The following is a 21,059-nucleotide window of genomic DNA, read 5'->3' on the forward strand; positions in this document are numbered from 1 at the left end:
CCAGCCACCAGAGGCAGACCCAGGCCCTTTGCCCTCCCTGAGCCTATTTTCCTTGTCAGGGCAGTAGACCCCCAGATTGTAGCCTGCTTGGCGGGGTTGGGCCTGACCCGGTGGGTATCTAAGGCAGGCCAGCCTCGCCCTCAGCCGCCTCGAGCGCCCCTACCCTGTGTCTCGCCCCTGCAGCGAGGCGGTTCGGCCCACAACTCCGGGCAGCTCAAGGTGGGCCACGTGATTCTGGAAGTGAACGGGCTGACCCTTCGGGGCAAGGAGCACCGGGAGGCAGCGCGCATCATTGCAGAGGCCTTCAAGACCAAGGAGCGAGACTATATTGACTTTCTGGTCACCGAGTTCAATGTGATGCTCTAGAGGCTGGGGCCCGGAGGCCTCCCGCTGCTGCCCAGTCCCCGGCCCCGGTCCCCCTCCCTCCTGGTACTAGTCAGCTCCCGGAGGGCCAGGGCTGCATAGCCAGGGGCGCAGGAAGACATCCCCCCACTCTTTCCCGGCCAGCTGGCCCAGAACCAGGAGAAGAGAGCCGGATGAGGAAACAGAAGGTCAGGTCGGGATCCGGTGCCATGCTTGGCGTACACAGTAGGCGCTCAGTACAAGTGGTGGGAAGGAGAGAAAGTCCACCTGAGGCCTGCCAGGGCCTGTCCCCCTGGGTTGGATGAGGCCACTGGGCCCCGTTCCCTGGCCAGCTAGGACCTGGCCAGTCCTCTGGTGTCTGAGTCTTTATCCATTGTAAGACCACCTGAGAATTCATTGACACGCCCCCACCAGGGGCATCTCGCAGGACCTTTAGTGCCACAAATAAGCGTCAAGCACCTCCCCCCATTCACACCCCCTTTCTTCCTGGTTCCTTATTCCCCCCATAATATTTATTATTTATTTCCCTCTCGTCACCCCTGGGGACCCCAAGACCCCAGCTTCCCACCCTGCCCCCAGCCTATCCCAGAGGCCTTGCAGGGGACCCGCGATGTCCGTGTATTTATATACAGAGCTTATGACTTTAATTTTTCAATAAAGAAACCTGAACAAGGTGGGTGTCCAGCGTGCTGTGTGGCCTGCTTTTGTGGCTGGGGTTTTGATAGCTTGACCTAAAGTGGGGGGCGGATAGAATAGAGTAACACACACCACTAGCCTCTCCCCCTGCCCCCCACCCCCATGTGCAACACACAGCAGGTACACGGGGCACATGAGCCACACCCACATCTTGGAGCACCTTACTTGAAGGTTGTTCACAGAAAATACTCTTAAAACAGACACGTATGTTATGGGACTGAATAGGGATGTTTTCAGATACAGGGAGGTGGCCTGCCTTTTGGGGGGGGGGATCAGGAAGGGGAAAAAGGAGGAAACCAAGCAGGGCAGGGATTTCAGGCAAACTCCTGGGAGGTGGCTGCAGCCTGGTGTTAGAGGCAAAAAAAAAAAAAAAAAAAAAAATGGTCTGCTACATAGCCCCAGGGCCCATTTCCTTCAACCCCAGGATTTCTCTGGGACAAAAAGACTTGGAGAAGTCCTGCTTTGTTCAGCCCTGTGTTCAGAGGTCAGCCAGAGCAGGATTAGGGGCAGCTGATGTGCAGACATGTGCCAGATCCTGCTTTTAGCTGACCCTTTCCCCTCCCCAGCCCAACAAGACCACCTGAGGCCAGGGTCCTGGGATTCCACTTGACCTCTGAAGCAGCCCGTATCCCTGAAGCCCCGGCCCCTCCAGTGGGGACTCTTTGTGCCCCTCCTCAGTCTTAATACCCGTGCAGGGAGTAACTCCCACTTGGTCATCAGGGCTTAGATCTCTAGGCATCAGATGCCAAATCCTGCCTGGTCATGGGTCAATGATCTCACCTTTCTAGGTCCAAATTCCTATCTGGGAAGTGGGTGTGGTAGGCCGAATCGTGACCTCAAAGATAACCCAGGTTCTGGCAATGTGAGAATGTTCCCTTACCTGGCAAAGGGACTTTGCCTAAGGGATTAAGGCATTCAGATGGGGAGGTTGAGCTGATTTTCTCAACATGGGCAGGCCCCATGTAATCCCAAGGATCCCTGGAAGAGGGAGGCAAAGGGAGACTTGATGCGCGGAGGGAACGGTATTGTGGCTAAGGAAGTGGAGGTTGGGATGTGCTCTGAAGATGGGGGAGGGACCACCAGCCCAGGAATACAGGCAGCTACTAGACACTGAAAAGTCAGGGAAAGAAATTCTCCCCTCGGATCCTGCGGAAGGGACCTGCCCTCCTGACATCTTGAGGACAGCCCAGTGAAACCGACTTTAGACTTCTGACATCCCTTTGTAAGAGAACAAATGAGTGCTGCTTGAAGCCATGAACTGGTAATAATTTGTTACAACCATCCCGGGAAACAATTCAATGGGGATCCAGCTACTTGCCTCTGACAGTGGTTGGGACACTGTGCGTGGGCCCCAGGAACCAGGCTCAGAATCAGGCTCAGGGTCAGCCCCAGGAAGACCATGACAGTCCAGATGATGATGATGGTGAACCAAGGGCCCTCTGGCCTTAGAAACGCCACACCCTTTGCAGTCTCGAGTCCTTGTGCATCTTGTTCTGAACTGAAAGGTTTTTCATCTATCACCAGCCCACAGTGAATTTCAGCCCAGCCACTAACCAACTCTGTGAGCTCTGGGCAAGTTGTGACCTCGTGACCATCCATGCCTTGAACCAGCCAACTGACCACAAGCTCCGACTTCACGAGGCAAGAAAGCTCCCAGTCGCTGCTGCCCATTGCTCCCAGTTGAACTCTGAAAAACTAGGACAAGAAAGAGTTTCAGGAGCTGTCGTTTCTAGAATTCTCTGGCTCGACTCCGGGACTGTGGTCCATTGGGCATTAGGGTCCCCCTTTCGTGGAATTTTAAACAAACTTTAAAAAAATTTCTTTGCCAGTGGGCTTAGAAAGGTCAAGTTCTTGCCCAAAGTTGCAGAGTTAGCAGGTAATAGAGGCTAAATTTGGATGCATGGCTGCTTGAAGTCCACATCATAAAGCCAAGGACAAGCATGTGTCCTGCTGTCTTCTGAAGGGACCCAATACCATGGGTTAAGGTAGTTCTGAATAATGGAGCAGGGAGGGGTCAGAGGTTCACCCTGGCCACACGCCCTTGTGGCCCTCACTTTATTCATGATGCCAGAATCAGGGCAGGGGTGGTGTGGGGACAGTATTGCTGGAGGGTCTCAGGGTCTGCTTCTAATTGAAGAAGGCAGAAAGAGTGCATGTTTTTGGCCTGAGCCAGGGCCTGCCCAAGCAGGTGCTGAGCTGGTCTCCAAATTATCTGGACCTTGCTTTGCCTGGGAGAAAACAGGGTGAGGGATAGAACAGCCCAGTGTGAGGAGTGCAAGGATAGAGAACAAGACCCCGCTCAAAGGGTCCATACTTCAGAGTCTGACATCTGGAATCAAATTCCACCTCTACGATTTCCTGGCTGTGTGATCTGGAGCAAGTCACTTAACCTCTCTGAGCCTCAGTTTCATGTTTCAAATGGAGGGCATAGTATTCACCTAGCCTATAGGATATTATAAGGACTGGCTAAAAAGTTTGCCGTTGGCACGGAATATACCTTTAGTGAACAGGAATGGCTGCTGTGATCATTACTGGGCACCTGCAGGAGCCTCAGGCCCCCTGGGGAACTGGGAAGAGGGATCTGCCAAGAGGATAAGGAAGTGGCTGCAACATAGTTGGACGCGGGTCCCCAGGAAAAATTCTTCCTGTCTTGGGGCCTATTAACCCCCTTATGAGACAGGGTTGGTAGAGGAACTCTTGAAGTGAGTGCCGTTGATTTCTTTCTTCTGGGCTTGGCGCTGGGTTTATTTTATCCCCTCCTCGCGGCAGCTCTGAAGTCCAGTGGCAGAACTGGGACGGGGAGCTGAGGTCAGTTCGACACTTTACACCGCCACTCTACAAGGCGAGCTGTCAGGGGACAAGGGATCTCTCTGTCCTGCACTCACCGCGGGACTCTGGGCAAGTCGCGATCCCTCTGCAGACCCGGGTTTTCCCCGCTTGCTCCTAGTGGTCTGGACGAGAGTGGACTTGGAGGGCAGCGCCAATACCCAGCTACCTCGCAGGAGAGGACGGATCACAGGAGGAGCGCACAGCAGTCCTTGACACGCAGGAGCTCAAGGAAAGTTTATTAAGATTCTTAGGACTGTTATGAAGCACTCCGTTTCCGCTACGTACGTTTGGGCTTTCTTGCTCACTCTGGCTCCATGCGACCTTGCACAAAAGTCTTAGCTCTGGGCCTCAGGCTTCTAGACGCCCTCGGGCGGGTTCCAGGAGGGACACAAACCCAGATGCAAGCTCTGCAGCGCTGGGGGGGGGGGGGGGGCCGAGTCCCTGGGGGCGGGCCGCAGGCGGCCGGCTCTCTGCGATTGGTGGAGCTTCCAGAGGCCCCGCCTCCCAGGGCCCTCCCCGCCCGTCACAGGCCCGCCTCGGGGATTAAGCAAACAGTCACCGCCCCGCCCCGCGCCGGGATTGGAGGCCTTTGTTTGCCGCTCAACTCCAGGAAACCACCGGCGCGCGGAGACAGCCAGCAGGTGAGGCGCAGGGAGGGGCTCACGGTGGGTCGCGGGCGGGTGCTGGGCCCTCGCCGGGCCTCAGTTTCTCGGTCTGGGGAATGGGGTGGGGGGAGAGCGGACAGCGCCGATGGGCTCCGATCCACAGGGACTGCTCTGCTCTCGGCCTCTCCCACGTGGAAACCCCACGCGCGCGGGAAGCAGACGGATCGGCACTCCCGGAATGGGAGGGCGCCCCGGGCGCGCAGTCAGTGTCCAGTCCTAACCTCGCCGGCTGCTGGGTTCCGCGGTCTCTGCCGTCGGCCTCAGTCTCCACCTCCGCACAATGGGGGCGTTGGCTTTTTCTCTCCCTCTCGCTCGCTCCGGCTGGGGCTGGTCTCTGGGCGGGGAGGGGTCCCCAGGGAGTCCGGGGGTGGTCCTTGGCGGGGCTTCGGGCTGTGTTTGGGTTGGAGGTGTGGCCCGGGTAGCTGTGGTTACCGGGGAGGTGGGACTTCTCTGTCCTGGGATTTCTGCGCGCTGCGTTCTCCCGGCAACAACCCGCGCAGCCTGACAACTCGGAGCCGCACGGCCTCCCCCGACACCTAACGCAAGTTTCCTTTCCTCTTTTTGGCGGAGGGGAGGGAGGGAGAGCAAAGGCCAGCAGTGAGGGTGGGCAGCTCCGACTGCGGCAGGAACTGGAATGGACGGAGAAATCGGGCCAGCCTTTCTTGGTACACGGATGGGGAGACTGAGGCCCAGAGAGGGGGCGCGTCTTGCCCGAAGCGCACAGCAGGGAAGGCGCAGAGCTGGCCTCTCCCCAGTGTGATGTGGCTGGGGCTGGCGGCGTGCCAGCTCGGACGAGACTCTTCCCCGTTCATTTTGCCGGCTTTTGTCGAAAGCCCTGACAGGTTGGAGAGGATCATTACCTAGGTTTCAAAAGCTTCTGCTTCTCAGTGATACAGTTGGAAAGGAAAGTTGTTGGTAACAAACCCGGGCTATTTTGGAGTTGAGAAGAGTTGCCGAGACAGGTTGCAGAGACAGGTTGCAGAGAAAAAGAGACATTGTTTCTGTCCTCTAGAACAGAAGAAATTGTGGAAACCAAATCATGAAGAACTGAGGTTAGACACCTACGGGGACTTCCCCAAGAGAATTTTCCAGGCGCCGCCTCTAGAGTTGGTGGGTTTTATTTTTTGGTTCTTGGTTTTGTTTTGTCAAGAAAACAGAATCTCTGCCCATCTGTTTGAGGGGGCCCGAGTCTGGCTTAGGGGGATGGACCCCATGGTGTTTGGGGGACATTTTTAGTTTATTCTCACAGGCGGTCTCAGTTCTTCTGCAGGAGGGAGAAGGTGCCCACGTGGGGCCTTGTCTCCCAAAGTCCAGTGGTTTGCGTTTGAAACATGTGATGTGAGCCCTTCTTGCACGGGGATTTCATCAGCTCCCACCAGCCCGCACATTCTGCTAGAGGCACTGGGGTTGGGGTTAGCAGCGAGTCTGGGGATGTTCCCGGGCACTGCTGCCCTCATGCTGAGAGTGTATTTTGGAAACTAGTGCCTGCCAAGGACATTTTAGTTTACCCCCGGGGGTGGAGGGGGGAGATCAGGGGGGTGGGAAGAAAATCTTTTTAAAGCATCCAGCTGAATCACCAGAAAAATCCCAGGTCCATTGTATGTTTCTTCGGTCCTGGAAGGTGGGACAGATCTGGGCACGGGGAGTTAGAAGACCTTGGTGTGAGTCCCCAACCCAGCTTGCATTCTGAACGCCTCAGTTTTCCCCTCTGTGAAATGGGCATGGTAACACCCACTCCAGTTCAGCTTTAAGGCTGAAGTGAGGTGGAACCATAGAAAGTTTCATTCAACCCACATTCCACGTTTGGAGAGGAGGAATCTCAGGCCCAAAGAAAGAAAGTCACAATAGCATTGACACCGGTTATTGGTTATTGCTTGCTGTCTTCTAGCCACGGCGCCAAGGATTTTACTGCAGTGACTGAGGTCTGGGTGGGTGGGAGTTTTCGTCACCAGTCACTTTCTGGGTTCCCAGTATGGAGCCCTGGACATAGCAGGTGTTGAGTGCAGTGTCATTGATTCCTCGATTCTGGCATTTAGTGTTCACATTGTTGCCATGAAGTGGGTGCTGCTATTCTCATTTTACATAGGAAAAGCCTAAGGTTCAGAGAGTTTAAGTCACTAAGCTGAGGTCACACAGCTTTTCATGGGAGTTAATTGGTCCGTCCTTCTGGATGTGCAGGGGTGAGTCATCTTGTGAGAGCTGACCGTGTGCATCTCTTTCCAGGGCTGTGCTAGTGATAGTCACATTGGTACCTTGAAATTGGCCATCATACGGGTATTTATACTATGGAACTTGGCAGATCAGGCCACAAATTGGGCGTTTTCTTTTCTTTATTTTTTTTAAGAGAGCTGCCTATGAAGGCTGTTGTGGGCTGGAAGGCCAGCGTTGCTCTGTATGACAGCAGGATGGGGGGTTTCTGACTGTGCAGGAGGGCTCCAGGGGTGCCAGGCCAGAAGACCCACACCCCGCTGCAGTTCCCCCAAAGTGTGGGATTTGGGGAAGGAAACCTGTATGAGAGGAGGCTCCTGGTCCCTTGTGTTGAGTCACGCAGTGCCCCAGCTGTACGACTTGGGAGCAGGTCAGTGTGAGCCTGAATTCCGGGGCCAAGATGTCTGGGCTTTTACCTGAATGTGACAACAGCCATCCGTGTTCTTTAAGCAGGGAAAGGCTTGACCAGAATGATGCTCTGGGAAGATTTATCCAGCTGTGTGCGGCCAAGGGATGGGAGGCTGAGCCAGGCACTAAGTGACTGGAAGAGGCACATGCTGACCTGGGAGCCAGGACGAGGCTAACAGTGTCCCTCCTGAGTTTTCCAAGCCCCTCCCGTATGCTAGCACATGTGCAAGCACGGTGCAAACACATAATCCCCTTACTTTATAGGCGCACCCCTGAGGAAAGTGTTATCCTCTGGAGATGAGGATATCAGAGGAGTTTAGAAGGCTACCAGATCTGGACCCAGGCCTTTCTGCCTCAACCCCTTATATTTTTAATTCCTGGGTGCCTCCTTCATTCCAGTGTACTATCCCAGCTTCTGGCCAGGTGCCAGCCAGACGCCAGTTCGGTTGTCAAGAGTGATCCCTTTCTCCCAGGCCTGGTCCTGCACCAGCCCCTAGACCCTTGCCAGCTTTCCCTGTTCTGGGGCAGAGGCTGGCGATATAGGCCGAGTGTGATGCCCATCTGGCAGTCTTCTTGGAGTCTTCAGTCTTCTCGGAGTCTTGAGTCCACAGCCAAGGACCAAGGACCAGGAAGGACCTCAGGGTCCAGGAGGCTGCACTCAGCCCCTCTAGGTCAAGGATTCATTTGGAGGATAATGCTTTACTTGTGGATGCAAATCGAACTCTGCCTATCATGTGCTGTGTGACTCTGGGCAAGTTGTATGACCTCTCTGGGCCTTTCCTCATCTGTTAGACAAGGGATCCAATCAGACAACACACACCATATCCCAAAATGTGAAGAGTGGCTAAGATCCCTTTCTTTCCTTTTGTGATTTTCCTATGTTTCCACATGTTGCATAATGGCTCTATGTGCAGCTAGGAGTCAGCTTGAGATTCCCTCTGCCCCTCCCCCTGCTCACGTGCTCTCCGCCCCCCCCCGCAAATAAATACATAAATAAAATATTTTTTAAAAATCAGGATCTTAAAAAAGAATAGTACATATTTATTTTACTCTTTTTTGTAAAGCAACTATTATTTTTCCAAAATATACATAAGGAAAAAGTAAACTTGCCTGCAGTCGTGCTACTTGCTGCTAATTACTGTAAGCAAGCATTTGGGAGCGTCTCTCGCTCTCCCTCCCTCAATTCCCTCTCCTCCTCCCTATTTTACCCTTTCATTTTTTCTTGAAGGGATTCAAACGGGATAGAGATTATTTTATAACTGGTTTGTTCACTCAGCGTATCACACTTTTTTACGGGACTGCGCCTTCGGCCACAGTAGAACGAATACTAGCTGCGTAAAATACCTTTGAGTGGAAACTGTCACGATTTGTTTCCATGATCCCCTGCTACTGGACACTGAGGTCGTTTTCAGTCTTTTCACTTACTGCAAGGTTCAGTCGCAAATGATGAAGACCATACTGTCTGGATTCAGACAGCCTGGTTCAAAGCCAGCTTCCTCTCCTGTGGAAGGGGATACTAATTCCTGCCTCCTTGAATTGGCACGAAGATCAAATAATGACGTCCGAATCCATGCGATGGGCTTCAGTAATAGGTGCACAATAAAATTGTACTGTAATGTTAGCAATGCATTCCTGGCACCGAGGTATCTTTGTTGTTGTTGGACTCTTTTCATGGAGCGTGAATTTAAGAGTGTGGGTGTCTCTGTGTGCAAGTGTGTGTGCATGTGTGTATTTTCCACCATATGGCCACATCCTCTTTATAACCCATGTTTTGGTTGGTGGAGGAAAGCCTGCCTCCTCCCCTACTTCACTAATGGAAGAATCGATGGGGGCCCATAGGGAAGAAGGTCACAAGGAAATGGCAGCGTTTCTCTCTGCCTTGGGAGAGTTAGCCATCCCCTTTTCTGTGCAAGACCCAAAGTGAGGGTTGTGGCTGGTATTAGGGAAGCTCCGGAGCCAGGAAAATTAAATTCAGTCCTGTGGGGGAGCAGGCCATATGGGCGTTTCACAGATCTGGCCAAAGTCATTTATTCATGAGCTCTGTGCCAGCTGGGCCATGGGCCAGGACGTTAGGTACGTAGTCTCATTTATCATCCCAATGATTCTGTGAAATCAGTATTGCCCCTTGTTTTACAGAGAAAGAATCTGGGGTTCAGAGAGATTGAGCTGCTTGCTCATGGCCACACAGCTTTTAATGAGAACCTGGACGTCTCTGCACACGGAGCACATGTTCCATAAACCCCTGTACCCTCTAGCCTCCCATTACCCTGGTATTTCTACCTGTGTAGGCAAGTAGAATCAAGAACCTGCAGATTTAGCGCTAGAAGGTCATTTCTGATAACCTCAGAGATAATCTCATTAAGCCCCAAGTTTCCCAAGCTAAGAGCAGGGAAGGCCCTTGTGCATTATGACTCAGGCTCTAACTTGGGTCTCCCCTTCCCCAGTTCTTCTTGGCCAGCTCCTGCAATCCTTACCTGCCCCCCAAGACTCCCTGTGGATTTTCACTAGAGGGTAAAATCAGCAATGTGGGCCGAGGAGTGGGTGACCTTAGGGAGGGTTTTCATTGATTTTCCCAAGGAAGGGAGCCACCATGAATTCTGAAGTTGCCAATCAGCCCGTGCTTTCCCCCAGTGGGTGGGTAGCCTCGTGGCCCCCCTGTACCTCTGGGCCCCAGGATGTTGTGTTCAGTCCCGGGGCATGTCCTGGGCTGCACTGGAAGGCTTGAAGCAAGGCAGACCTACCTTCCATTCAAGGCTCCCAAGCTGAGCCCTTAGATGGGGCTCAGGAGGGGATGTGGAGTGAGGCCAGAGGGGATGGCTGAGTGGTGGGCAGGGGGAGTGTGGGTGGGGATGGCGTCACTGTGCCGGAGCCTCAGGACCCAAGAGCTAGAGAGAATGAGTGGTCAGAGGTTCGTTGGGCCCCTGTGGGCCGGAAGGCAGGTTTGTGCCCCTGCAACAGGATGTGGGCTTGTTTCTGGTAAAAGTACTCAAGCCTGGGGGCCAAAGGATCTTGTTGTTGTTTGTTTTCATTTTGGTTGACTGGGAACTAATCCCTTCCCCATCTTTGGGCCTCAGTTTCCTAACCGGTAAATGCTCTCTCACTCCTGTCCTGCCCACTCCCTAAGGCTATTTCGTAAAGCATCTGGTTCAAGGACAGGAGAGCCGTTTAGAAAAGCTGGTGAAAGGCTCTGTGTGGAACCAGAGATTCATTATCGAGGTAGAACATTGGCTTAGGGACTTGCAGTTAGTGGACAGCAAGCTCCACTACCAATTTTATCATGCACAGGTACTTGTTATCTCTGCAGGCCCCAGTGGTGTAGGCTCCCAGCTTTGCTGTTAAGAGGCGGACCTTTGTATGCGTCAATCTTCACCGGAACTCCCCAGCTTTGTGACAGCAGGTAAGTCTCTCAGGTTCTCCTAGGCTCTGTTTACCCACCTTTAAAATGGGGACGTCACACCAGTCTGCCAGGGATGTGAGGGCCACAGCCAGCCTTGGGCGACAAGCGAGAGTCAGTAGATGACCCAGCATGTATCTGCTGTGCTTTTGCCGTGTGGCAGGCGCTGTTGCTGGGTGCTGGGAGCTCTCAAGTGCCAAAAAGATCAGAAGTCCAATTCCCAAAGGGTTCTGTGGGGCTGAGATCCGTAGGTGGCCTACAAATTCCCAGGAAGAAGTGGGGTCGGATGATGAAGGGGAGCGCCATGCGTTTATCCTAGCATCAGCAAGGAGCGCACTGCTGAGGAGGGGGGAGAGCGGTGGGGGGGGGGCTGGGGGGGAGGCTGGAGAGGCGCCTCCCTCATGGGCGAGCAGTGGGGCAGGAGTGGAGGGTTTTTAAGCCCAGATGGACCACGTTTGCACACTTCTGTTTGGAACCATGCGAGTGGTGCAGTGTATGGATTGGAAGGACCCCAGGGCTTCCCGGGAGAGGCTGTTGCAGGAGCCTTGCACGGATGCAGGGGTGGGGCGGGTTCTGGGGAGACTGAGGAATCAATGATGGATGGGTTTCTGGGGTGTAAGAGAGGAAAAGGTCCAGAATGACAGTTGGGTCTTAGTTAGGTTTAGGGGGATCCAGGGGCCGTGGGGCGTGCCCGGCTGCGGCAGCCACCTGGTGTTGCTGGGTTGATGGCGGGGCTGCCTGGGTTAATGACCGGGGAGGGAGGGTGAATGAGCGACAGGCCCGTCAGGGGAGCCCGCCCCTCACACAAAGACCCACACGGTCACCAGAGCTGATGGGGAGGGGCCTCGTTAGGGTTTGGCTCTGCTCCACGCTGGGCTAGGGGCTGCTGGTAGAGCCTCGCCACCCAGATGTGGGAAGAAGGCAAGGAGTGGGGGGAGGGATGGGTTGACTGATGTGATGAGGGCACTAGGTTCTAGCCCTGGCTTTGCCACATACTCACAAACTGACCTTGAAAAAAGCTGTTCATTCACTCACTCGTGTTCCAGGGCCCCCAGCTCTGCACGTAGCTGGAGTGGCCTCCGGCAATCGTGGCAGCAGTCCTGCTTATCCTTGTCTTACAGATGAAAAAACAGCTGGGGAAGCATGGGGGGCCCAGACCCTGAGCCTGCCCCTCCACCCCTGCTCCTGCCTCTCCGGCCTGGTTCCCTCTGCTCTGGGTACACAGCCTTGCTGTTCCCAGGGATGGCCCCGCTGGTTCCCACCTTGCCCTTTGCCGTTGCCCTACCAGAAGACTCTGCTTCCAGCTCTTTCTGGGGCTCACTCCTGCCCCTCTCTTCCTTCAGTCCCTTGTTTGAATGTCACCTTCTCACTGAGACCTTCCTAGCCATCCCCAAACCCTCCTCTCCAACCCACTACTCTCTGACCCACAGATTCTCGACCTGGGCCACATATCCCAATCAGCTGGGACACTTTCAAATTGCTGATGCCTGGAGACCGTTGGTCTGGATGGGCCTCAGGCATCAGGATCACCATCTCCACTCCAACCCACCCTTGTGGGTCCGGTCCTTACCTCCCTCCACATTTGTTTTATGTTGTCCTGTGTTTCTGTGGAGAGTGGAGCAAGGACTCAGCCTGTCCTGTATCTTGCCGTGTTCCCAACACCTTGGCAAGCGCCCGGCAGAATAGCTCAGCAAGTACCTGTCTAATGAACGAATGGGGTGATGGAAGCTTGGGAAAAGGGAGCTTGCCCTCTGAGAAGTCTTGGGGACAACAGGAGAAATTCGGCTCATCAGTCAATCCTCCACCTCCAGTGCTGCCTATAAAATCTCACAGTAGCTACAGGCCCAGCTTGGGGGTGAGGACAGTGGGTGGGATGGCAGGTCTGGCTGCAGCCTCCCTAAGATGTTGGGTTGCACAGTGGTAGATGGGACAGAAAGTCAGAGCCGGCCAGGAGCATCTGGTCTGAGCTCCCATTCTACAGATGGGCCCAGAGGCCTGGTGACGGAGAGAGCCTTAGCCCAGGCCATGCCCTTGAGGGGAGAGGCTGCAGAAAAAGCTCCTAGAAGGTCGAAGCTGCTAGAGGCCTCCTTCCAGGCTCGGCATGCTGTGTGTGACTTTCGCCAAACCGCTGACCTTCTCCAGACTTCGGTCTCCTCAGTCAGTACTTTGGCCGAGATGGTCCCGATCCCTGACTTGGGGAGTCCCCAGGAGTCCTTTGCCAGGGCAGCCAGACCCGCAGAGGGCCTGCAAGGGGTTAAGCTCCTCCCGCTGACTCTCAGGCAGCACGCAGACAAACCCCCTCCTTCTGACAAACACTTGTAGGAAATCAGGCTGGGCGCTTCCTGCCCAGGCGAGGCGGCCTCAGCCGCAGCAGGGGCGGGGAGAGGTGGGGAGCGATGCTTGTGTGTGAGCAGCAGCAGCCGGGGCTGGCAGAGTGGCCTGGAGGCGGGCCAGGGCGCCATGGAGGCAGGGGGCTCCCTAGGTTTGGAACAAAGACCTCATGGGCAGGTCCCCTGAGCCTGGGCCAGCAGGATGGTGGTGGAGCCCGAGAGAGGTAAGGGCGCCAGGCGGGCCGGGGAGGCCGCCTTCCCTCTGGACTGGCCAGTCACAGACTCTCTGGGACAGTCAGGGCAGCTGGACCAGCCCAGCCAGGAAGTTATAGCTGTGGCAGCTGTTACTACTTCTTTCGCAGTTTAGGGCATCTGGCGCCTGGGGCATGGGTGGATTTTCAGGGGATTTTATCAAGCTTCCGGGCGCTGGATCCCCATCCGAGCCCTGATTCTGACCTCTGGGGACCTGGATGGGCGCTGGTCCCCACGCTATGCCTGTGGCGTCCTAATCAGCACATGGAGAGTTGGTCCTCGGGCTGCTAAGGGGTCTGAGAGATGATGCTCAGATGAGGGGCTACGGGGGTGGGGGTCCTCACAAAAGAGAGGCCCCATCTGCCACACCCCGAGGGGAGTTCTTGAGGCCCGCGGGGCTAGAGTCCGCAGCGGCCAGGGCACCTTTCCTCTTTCTCCTCCGCCTCTGATGTGAGGAGAGGGCTGGGGGTAGGAGGGGTACATCTGGAGTGGGGAGGGGCTGGAGCTTCCCCAAGGGACCAGTTTTTCGCGGGAACCCCTTGAGAACAGTAGGTCTGTGCCCAACCAGCTGCTCAGGGAGGGCAGCTGAGTTTGGGGTTCTGAGCTCAGCCTTTTTGGAGGGGCCCAGTCACTTGCTATGGAGACTCTTCCTTCCCCTTCCTCTCATCCTCCCCACAAGTCTCATGGACTTGGTTTCAGAGTCATAGCCCCTGGGGTTGAATCCCTGAGCTGCCCTTCCTGTCCCCAAGGTCTTGTGAGAGCCAGCCACCTCTCTACGACTCCGTTTTCTCATCTGGAAGACGTCAGGGTTGAGGTGGGAGCAGAAAGGGGACCGGCCCCATGCACAACCCTGGCTGGATTGGAAGGGGGTTCCAGAAGGCATGGGGAGGCAAAGCCAGGCTGCATGGTGGCGGTTGGCGTAGGACAGCCTGAGAGATTGAGCCACAAAGACAGGGGACCTCATTTTGGAGCAGCTGAGGGGGGCCAGAGAAGCCCTGTAGGGGGTGGGCAATGCAGACCCACTCGGGAACGGGAACGGGAGAAAGAGACCAGAAGGGGCTCTAAGTCCCTTGGGAGTGCTGGAGGCAGGGCCAGTGGTGGGGAGAGAGGAGCCATACAAAAGGAGGAGGGAGTGGTCCGTGCTTCCCTGGGGGTTAGGTTCTTGAAGGCAGGTGGGGACCCTTATCCTAACAGCCCAGTGCCTCTGAGGATTTAGTGCTCACGGGGCTTTTTCGGGTTCAGGACCCAGTTCATATGGCTAGGGCCTTCACCCATCCCCACTAACTTTCAGGAGCAGCCGAGCCTTTGACTGCCATTCAAGAAGCCCAGGCTGTAGCTGTCAAGTTCCCTTCATACGTTCAGGTTCAGACCTCAGTGCCTTTGTCTATGCTGTTCTGTCTGCCTGGAATGCCTTTCCCCATTCTTCTCCCCCCAGATCCTCTTTGCCCAGTTTCATAGTTCCTTCATATATCCCTCTGTATTGTTACCCAGCCCCCAAGTTGAAACTTTGGGACTCTTTGGCCCATATTAGTATTTTTAACGTCTTCAGAGGGCTTGGCACACAGTGGAAGGTCATAGGTTTTTTAAAATTAATTTGCACGCACTTGGTGTTCAGTATACATCTTGGTGACTCTGCAATGGGTCCTCAGGCTGGAGGAGGGAGTGAACAGCTCTGAAGCTGTTGCCCTTGGGGGTCACGGTCAACCAGGAACCTCAAAGTTCATTCAGCCACTACCCAGCCCATGCTCGCGGGGCAGTAATTCCCTTGCAGAAGCCAGAGCTGGGGGGCGGTGCTCTCCGCATCTTCCCGTGAGGGGAGGTTCAGCACAGCCGTTGCCGATGAAGCAAGAGCACCAGACCTGGAACCCGGTCTCCACGTACTGTGCGACTTCTCTTTCTCGGCCGCAAGCATGAGGACACAGCGAGGGCGTGTCCTCATCCCAGCCTGAGGATGGGCTGTAATTGGCCCCGGAGTGTGTTTGTTGAGTGACCCACTGACGGGGGCGGGGGCGGGGGCGGGGGCGGGGGGGGCGCGGCTGGGCCGGGCCCTGGGCTCCATGGCCCTGAGGGCCATGGCTTGTACAGAAGACAGAGAGGCCCTGCCCCCCCACCCTGGTGGGGGGCGGGGGCTCACAGGTTTCAGGGCCTGGGGAGCATGCGCACAACTCCAGCTGGTGGCCACAGCTGCCTCTGCTTGCAGTGCACCAAGTTTCAGCAAGGACTGAGTCATCCCAGGAGACAGGATGTTCCTCTTTGTGCCCCCAGAGGCGCCTGTGATTGGGCCGCCAGCTTTGTGGCATGGCTAGAAAAAAAGCCCTTTAAAAAGTCAAAAAACCACATGCCTCCCCAGCCCCTTCCTCTGTGGAGATTTCAGGAAGAGAAAAGCGGCTCTTAGCACCTCCCACACCTCCCCAAGTAGCAGGGCCCGGAAGGCCTACCCCGCCCTAGAGTGTGGGCCTTACCTGCTGCGTTCACTTAAATGCCGATTCCTGGGCCCTATCCCAGGGCCACTGAGTCTGGCTCTCTTGGGGTCAACCTAGGAATCTGCTTTCTTAGGGACTTTTTTTATTTTAAGGAGTTTATTTCTTTGTCAGAGAGAAAGAGCACAAGCAGGGGGAGAGGCAGGCAGAGGGAGAAGCAGGCTCAATTCGGGACTCGATCCCAGGACCCTGAGATCATGACCTGAGGTGAAGGCAGGTGATTTAACAACCGAGTCACCCAGGCGCCCCTGTATTTTTAGAGAATTCTTAAGAACACTCGAGCTACAGGCCCACTGGCAGGGATTCCCGAGAAGGGTGCAGGCCCCCCCAGAGGGTATGGGAAGCAAGGATTAGAGCTTCTCCTTAAAAGATTTATTTATTTATTTATTATTCCATCTTTTTAAAAAAGTTATCTTGGATATATTTTTCCTAATACCTGTATTTTTTTCTTATACACTAGCACGAGGATACATATATGTAAAGGTATCAAGATATCTGTAGAGGGAGGAGATGAGAGTAAATACAGGTTTCTGGTGAGTGTTGTGACAGAAAATTGGAGATGACTGGCCCAGATGAATAGTTTCAGATCTTGCTCTGTTGCTAACATGATGACCAAGATGGGTCATCTTGGCCAAGTCACTGTTCCAAGGCCAGGCTTCAGTTTTCTCTTCTGAAAAATACTTTTCCTGCAACCTGCTTCCCTTTTTGGGTTGAGGGCAGGTGGAGAACATGCAGGCTGGCACAGAGCGGGCACAGCATCTGTGGTAGGGGGCAATTCTGGGGGTTGGGAGGGCATGAGCCACCCCTCCCTCCAGGCCTGCTGCAGGTACAGAAGTTGCCGCCAGAGGCCAAGCAATGTGATTCCCTCCCTGTCCCCACCCCAGTCCTTGAGAAGGCTGCAGCCTTCCTAGTGATGCACTGTTCCCCCGGGAACTTTTGATCCAGAAATAGTTGCCTGCTGACTTTTCTCAACTGTGTAAATCAAGGCCCTCACCAAGGCCCTAAGTGTTCTCAAGGCTGCAGAGACACAGACCTATCTGTCCTCAGGGAGGCCTAGGATTATAGACCACTGTCTCCCCAGTATGGAGGGAAGAGCCCGGGCCTGACCCCAGCCTTATCTTGCCCAATGGGTGGCTTTGGGTTCAGGCCCGCTGCTATCTGGGCCTCAGTTTCCCCCCTGCAGAGTCAAGTTTTTGTATGAGTGAACCTGGGCTTCTGGGAGGGTCCATGCTGCTACTCTGTGGGCTGGGGGCTTGGGAAGTGTTGGCCATAGCACGGGGCTGCGAAAGAAAGGTGATGGGAGATGAGAGAGAGTGAAGGCAAAGAGGAAAAGGAAGAGGAAATGGAAGGAAGAAGGTCCTTCTGCAGCCAGACTCCCTCTTCTGGCTCCTCCTCCCCAAGCAGTCAAAAAGAAACTTCTCAGTAGCAGCTCTGGTGTGCTGTCCCGAGGGCGGGATGTGCTGAAGGGGACCCGAGAGGCCCTCCTGGCTCTGGCCACCATCTCTCCTTGCCCACGCTCCGCTGTCAGAGTGGAGGCCTTGTCCCACCCCACAGTTATGGGGGACACCACTGCTGGGTCGCTCCCTCCTGCCTCCATGGTGCTTGGGACGCCCCTGCCTGGACATGCTCTCTCTCTCTTTTTAAATTTAGGTGAAATTAACATGCCATGAAATTAACGATTTTTAAAGGAACAATTCATTTAGCATATGTATAGTGTTGTACAACCACGACCTGTATCCAGTTCCAAAGCATTTGCAGCACCCCTCAAGGAAACCTCATACCCATGAAACAGTCACTCCCCATCCTGCCTCCCCTAGCCCCTGGGAACTGCCAGCTGGCTCTCCATCTCGATTGATTTACCTGTTCTGGGTATTTCATAGAAACGGAATCCTACTACAAGTGACCTTCTGTGCCTGGCTTCTTTCTCCTCTCCTAATGTTGTTCAGGTTCGTCCCCATGGTGGTGAGTCCCAGCCCTTCTTTCTTTTCTGTGGCTGAGCACTGTTAGGTCTCATGTGTACCCCACAGTGTTTATCCATGCATCCACATGGATGTGCCCATCCACATTTGGACCATTTCCCCCCTTGGGCTGTTGCAAATAGTGCTGCTCTGAATGTGTGTGTGTGTGAGTGTGTGTTGGTTTGAGTACCTGTTTTCAATTATTTGGAGTGCTGGAATGTTTTCTTCACCCCCCTCCGAGTTTGCATTCTTACCCATTGGGGGTTAGGGAAGGCTCCCAGAGGAAGTGGCCCCTAGACTAAGCCTTGCCTGCTCCCTAAGCCTATTGTGCCCCCTCCCACAGTGTCCCCATGTGTCCCTGTCATGCTCACCTTAATTGGTAGTCGCTGCCTGTTTGTCTGCTCCCTCCTGGGCTCTCTGTCCCAGCACCCATGCATGGAGCCTGGGACACAGTGACAATCCCTAGCACACCCCCGGACCCAGAGCTCTTGCCAGGGCCGACCTCTGGCTCCTTACCCTATATCTCAAGTAATTGAGCTCCTGATTTTGTTAAAGAGACAGAAAGTGATGTGACTCGCCCAAGGTCACACTGCTTCCGCGGGCTGGAGCCAGCAGGTGCTCCAGGGCTGTCGCATCCCAGCATTCCTGTTGGTACCCTGCTCGACGCTGGGAGGGGACTGAAAGAATGATGCTGTCCCTTATTGTGTCTCCCACAGGCAGCAGGTAGGATGGCCGGTACTGAGAGAAGCTGGCGGTGACCGAGGCGCCCCGCAGTGGCAGCTCTGTCTCCTGAAGATGAGGTGGCCCAGGTGAAGCCCAGGCTAGGTCCCATGGCCAGCTCCAGGACAGAGGTGCGCTGGCCCGAGCTAGGCCTAAGGAGGGTGCCCCAGCGGCGGCGCTGGGCCTGGGCTGAAGAGGAAAAGGATGCTGAGGGGAGTGGGGGAAAAGAGGGGGCCTTTCCCAATGCCACCAGCCCCGAGCTCCTGGAAGACTTCCGGCTGGCCCAGCAGTGCCTTCAGCCGCTGGAGTGGGACCCGCGGGCTGCTGACAGCCAGGATTCCGAATCGGGAGAGTCTGCAGGAGAGGGTGAGACTGATCTCCCCCGACCCCACCCCACAGGGAGCTGAATATCCCACCTTCTGGTGGGAGATGGGGAGTGGAGGGTGTTTTTTTTTTTTTAAGATTAAAATCCATAAAGCCTATAATTTAAAATTTTAAATGATTTGAATTATATAAGTTGTAATGTTCAATGCAGAAAAATCAGCAAATATGAAAGCAAAAACAGAAAAATTTACTTATTATCCAGATAACTGCACTTTTCTATATGCATGTATGCAAATGTAATATGCAAATGAAAATGGAATAGTACTCTACAAATGCTAGGGTAACCTGCTTTTTTTTGCAACTTAATAGACATGAATATCTTCCCAGCTCCTCATCTCTCCCTCCACAAGTCATTCCTAATGCATGCAAGCAATTCCATGGGGTGGATAGTCTGTATTTTGAGGGCCAATCTCTTGCTGTCATAAAAAATGCAGAGATGAATATCGTTAGTACATCTTTGCCCATGTGATGTGCTAATAGCCTTGGTCATTTAAACTGCTTGGTCCCAGGGTTATGTCCATTTTGAAGATCTTCTAAAAATCCCAGTTAGCAAATGACAATGGAGCTATGCCATGTTTTCTAGAATGAGTGTTTCCCTTGCGTGGAGACCAGTTCAGACTAAATTCCTAATTTTGCCGAGCAGTCCCTTGTCTCTGAATCTCGGTTTGCCCATCTGTGAAACAGGAGCAGCAGTACCACTGAGAACAGCTCGAGCTTGATCATGTGGTTCCAGTCGCACTTAAAACACAGACGTGAAATCCTCCAACTTTGGGCTCTGTGAATGGTGCAGGCCCCGATGCACGGTGGAGAAGGCATCAGGCTAGTACCAGATTGTGACATGACCCAGAGTTCTTTCTGTCAGGTCGGCTTAAAGCAGGACTTGCCTACCACTACCTGCTCAGGAGCCACTTCTAACCCATCAGGGCGAGGTGACTGACACATGCTGGGAGGAAAGGGTAGAGGTATCTCTTCCTAAGGTCACATGGTAACCCCTTGCTATGACATAATAGCCACTGCCAGCGTCCTTACTGTGTGCCAGGCGCAGGGCTGAGCAGGGTGCAAGCCGTGTTTCCTTCCCTCCTCACCATCTTCTGCCAGGTAGGAGGGACTAGCCTCAGGTCCACGTTAAGGGTTGTCAGAGAGGTCAGCAACCTGCCCATGGTCGCCAGGAAGGGATCAGAGGGCCCAAGACTGAATCCAGGGCTCCCTGGCTCCAAAGCCTGTTTTCCCCATCATGCTGCATGACCCCCGCTGCAGAGACTAACTCGCCAGCATGGCTGGGACTTTGGTCCTAAGTTCAGGGTTGCTGTGAGCCACTGCATGTTCCTTGGCTAGTTACCTAACCTCTCTGCACTGTAAACAAGAGAGACTTGGCTGCAGGAGCTTTTAAGGAGTCGGAGGACGTAGACGTGCTAGGGGAGAGGCTGCAGGGAAGCAGAGAGATACAAGGGTGATGACAAAGGTGTGTCTCATGAAACTTTGGATCTATCCCAGAGGTTGACATAGGTTCTAGGACAAAGTAGGTGCTCAGTAAACATTGCCTGCATGAATGATGCTTAGAAGCATGCATGAATGGGTGGATGGGTAATGGAGGGGTGAGTGGGTGGGTGGATGGTTGGATCAGTGGGTGAATGGGTGATGGGTGGGTACATGTTGGAAGCATAGGTGAATGGATGGGTGGACGGATATTTTTTTATCATATTGTTCTCCCAGCCTCGCTCTTTTCCTTCTTTCCATTCAGTCAACAAGTACTGAGCACCAGCTCTGCAAATACACTAGTAAACAAAAACGGAGGGTATCCTTGCCACCGTGGAGATTATAGTGTAGTGGGGGAGACAGATATTAATGAAACAATCATGAAAACAAATGGAAAACTGGAGCTAGGCTAAGTGTTTCAAAGTAAAGGTGTTCAGTCCTGTGAAAACCTATTATACAAGGGAGAATCTGACCTCATTAGGAGATCTGAGATTTCCCTGATGAGGTCAAGGCTGAGCTAATGCCTGAAGGACAGTTAGGAGTTAACTAGGTAAAGGGAAGGAAAGAGGACCCTGGCAGAGAGATGAGTATAACAAAGCCCTGTGGTTGGAGCAATGTGGAATGGCTAGAGCAGGGAGAGACTGAGGGGGACCGGAGAAAAGAGATGGATTAGGAGAGCTAGTGGGGTATGGAGGCAGGGGTCTTAGGACCATACTCTGTCCTGGGAACAGGACAATATTGTTGAGTCTTCAGATGGAGGATGAGGATGAAGATTAAGGAGATCATTAGGTGGCTACTGCAATGGTCCAGGCAAGAGAGGATGCTGGCTAGAGCAAAGGTAGTGCAGGATTAAGAGCACTAGGTGAGTCTGAGAGCTCTGTAGGAGGTGATCTTGA

General features: G+C 54.1%; 2 protein-coding genes across 12 annotated transcripts in view; both read left to right on the forward strand.

Moving 5' to 3' along the window:
- WHRN (whirlin) overlaps positions 1–1,045 on the forward strand; it is an 88,788-nt gene extending 87,743 nt beyond the window's left edge. For all 4 annotated transcript variants that reach the window (XM_059143530.1, XM_059143528.1, XM_059143531.1 and 1 more), the window contains one exon: positions 184–1,045. In XM_059143530.1, the coding sequence (XP_058999513.1) occupies positions 184–366 (183 nt within the window). In that variant the 3' untranslated portion in view covers positions 367–1,045. The remainder of the gene's footprint in view (positions 1–183) is intronic.
- Positions 1,046–4,472: 3,427 nt separating this feature from the next.
- Positions 4,473–21,059, forward strand: part of AKNA (AT-hook transcription factor) — a 50,518-nt gene continuing 33,931 nt past the window's right edge. For 2 of the 8 annotated variants that reach the window (XM_059143520.1, XM_059143524.1), the window contains exons 1-2: positions 12,966–13,117; positions 18,300–18,669. In XM_059143520.1, the coding sequence (XP_058999503.1) occupies positions 18,414–18,669 (256 nt within the window). In that variant the 5' untranslated portion in view covers positions 12,966–13,117; positions 18,300–18,413. Of the gene's footprint in view, positions 4,530–10,473; positions 10,567–12,948; positions 13,118–17,505; positions 17,572–18,299; positions 18,670–21,059 lie in introns of those variants that run through there. The other 6 variants (XM_059143525.1, XM_059143523.1, XM_059143521.1 and 3 more) reach the window with 6 other exon arrangements.

Source organism: Mustela lutreola, chromosome 12 (genome assembly GCF_030435805.1).
Source record: "Mustela lutreola isolate mMusLut2 chromosome 12, mMusLut2.pri, whole genome shotgun sequence".
NCBI lineage: Eukaryota > Metazoa > Chordata > Mammalia > Carnivora > Mustelidae > Mustela > Mustela lutreola.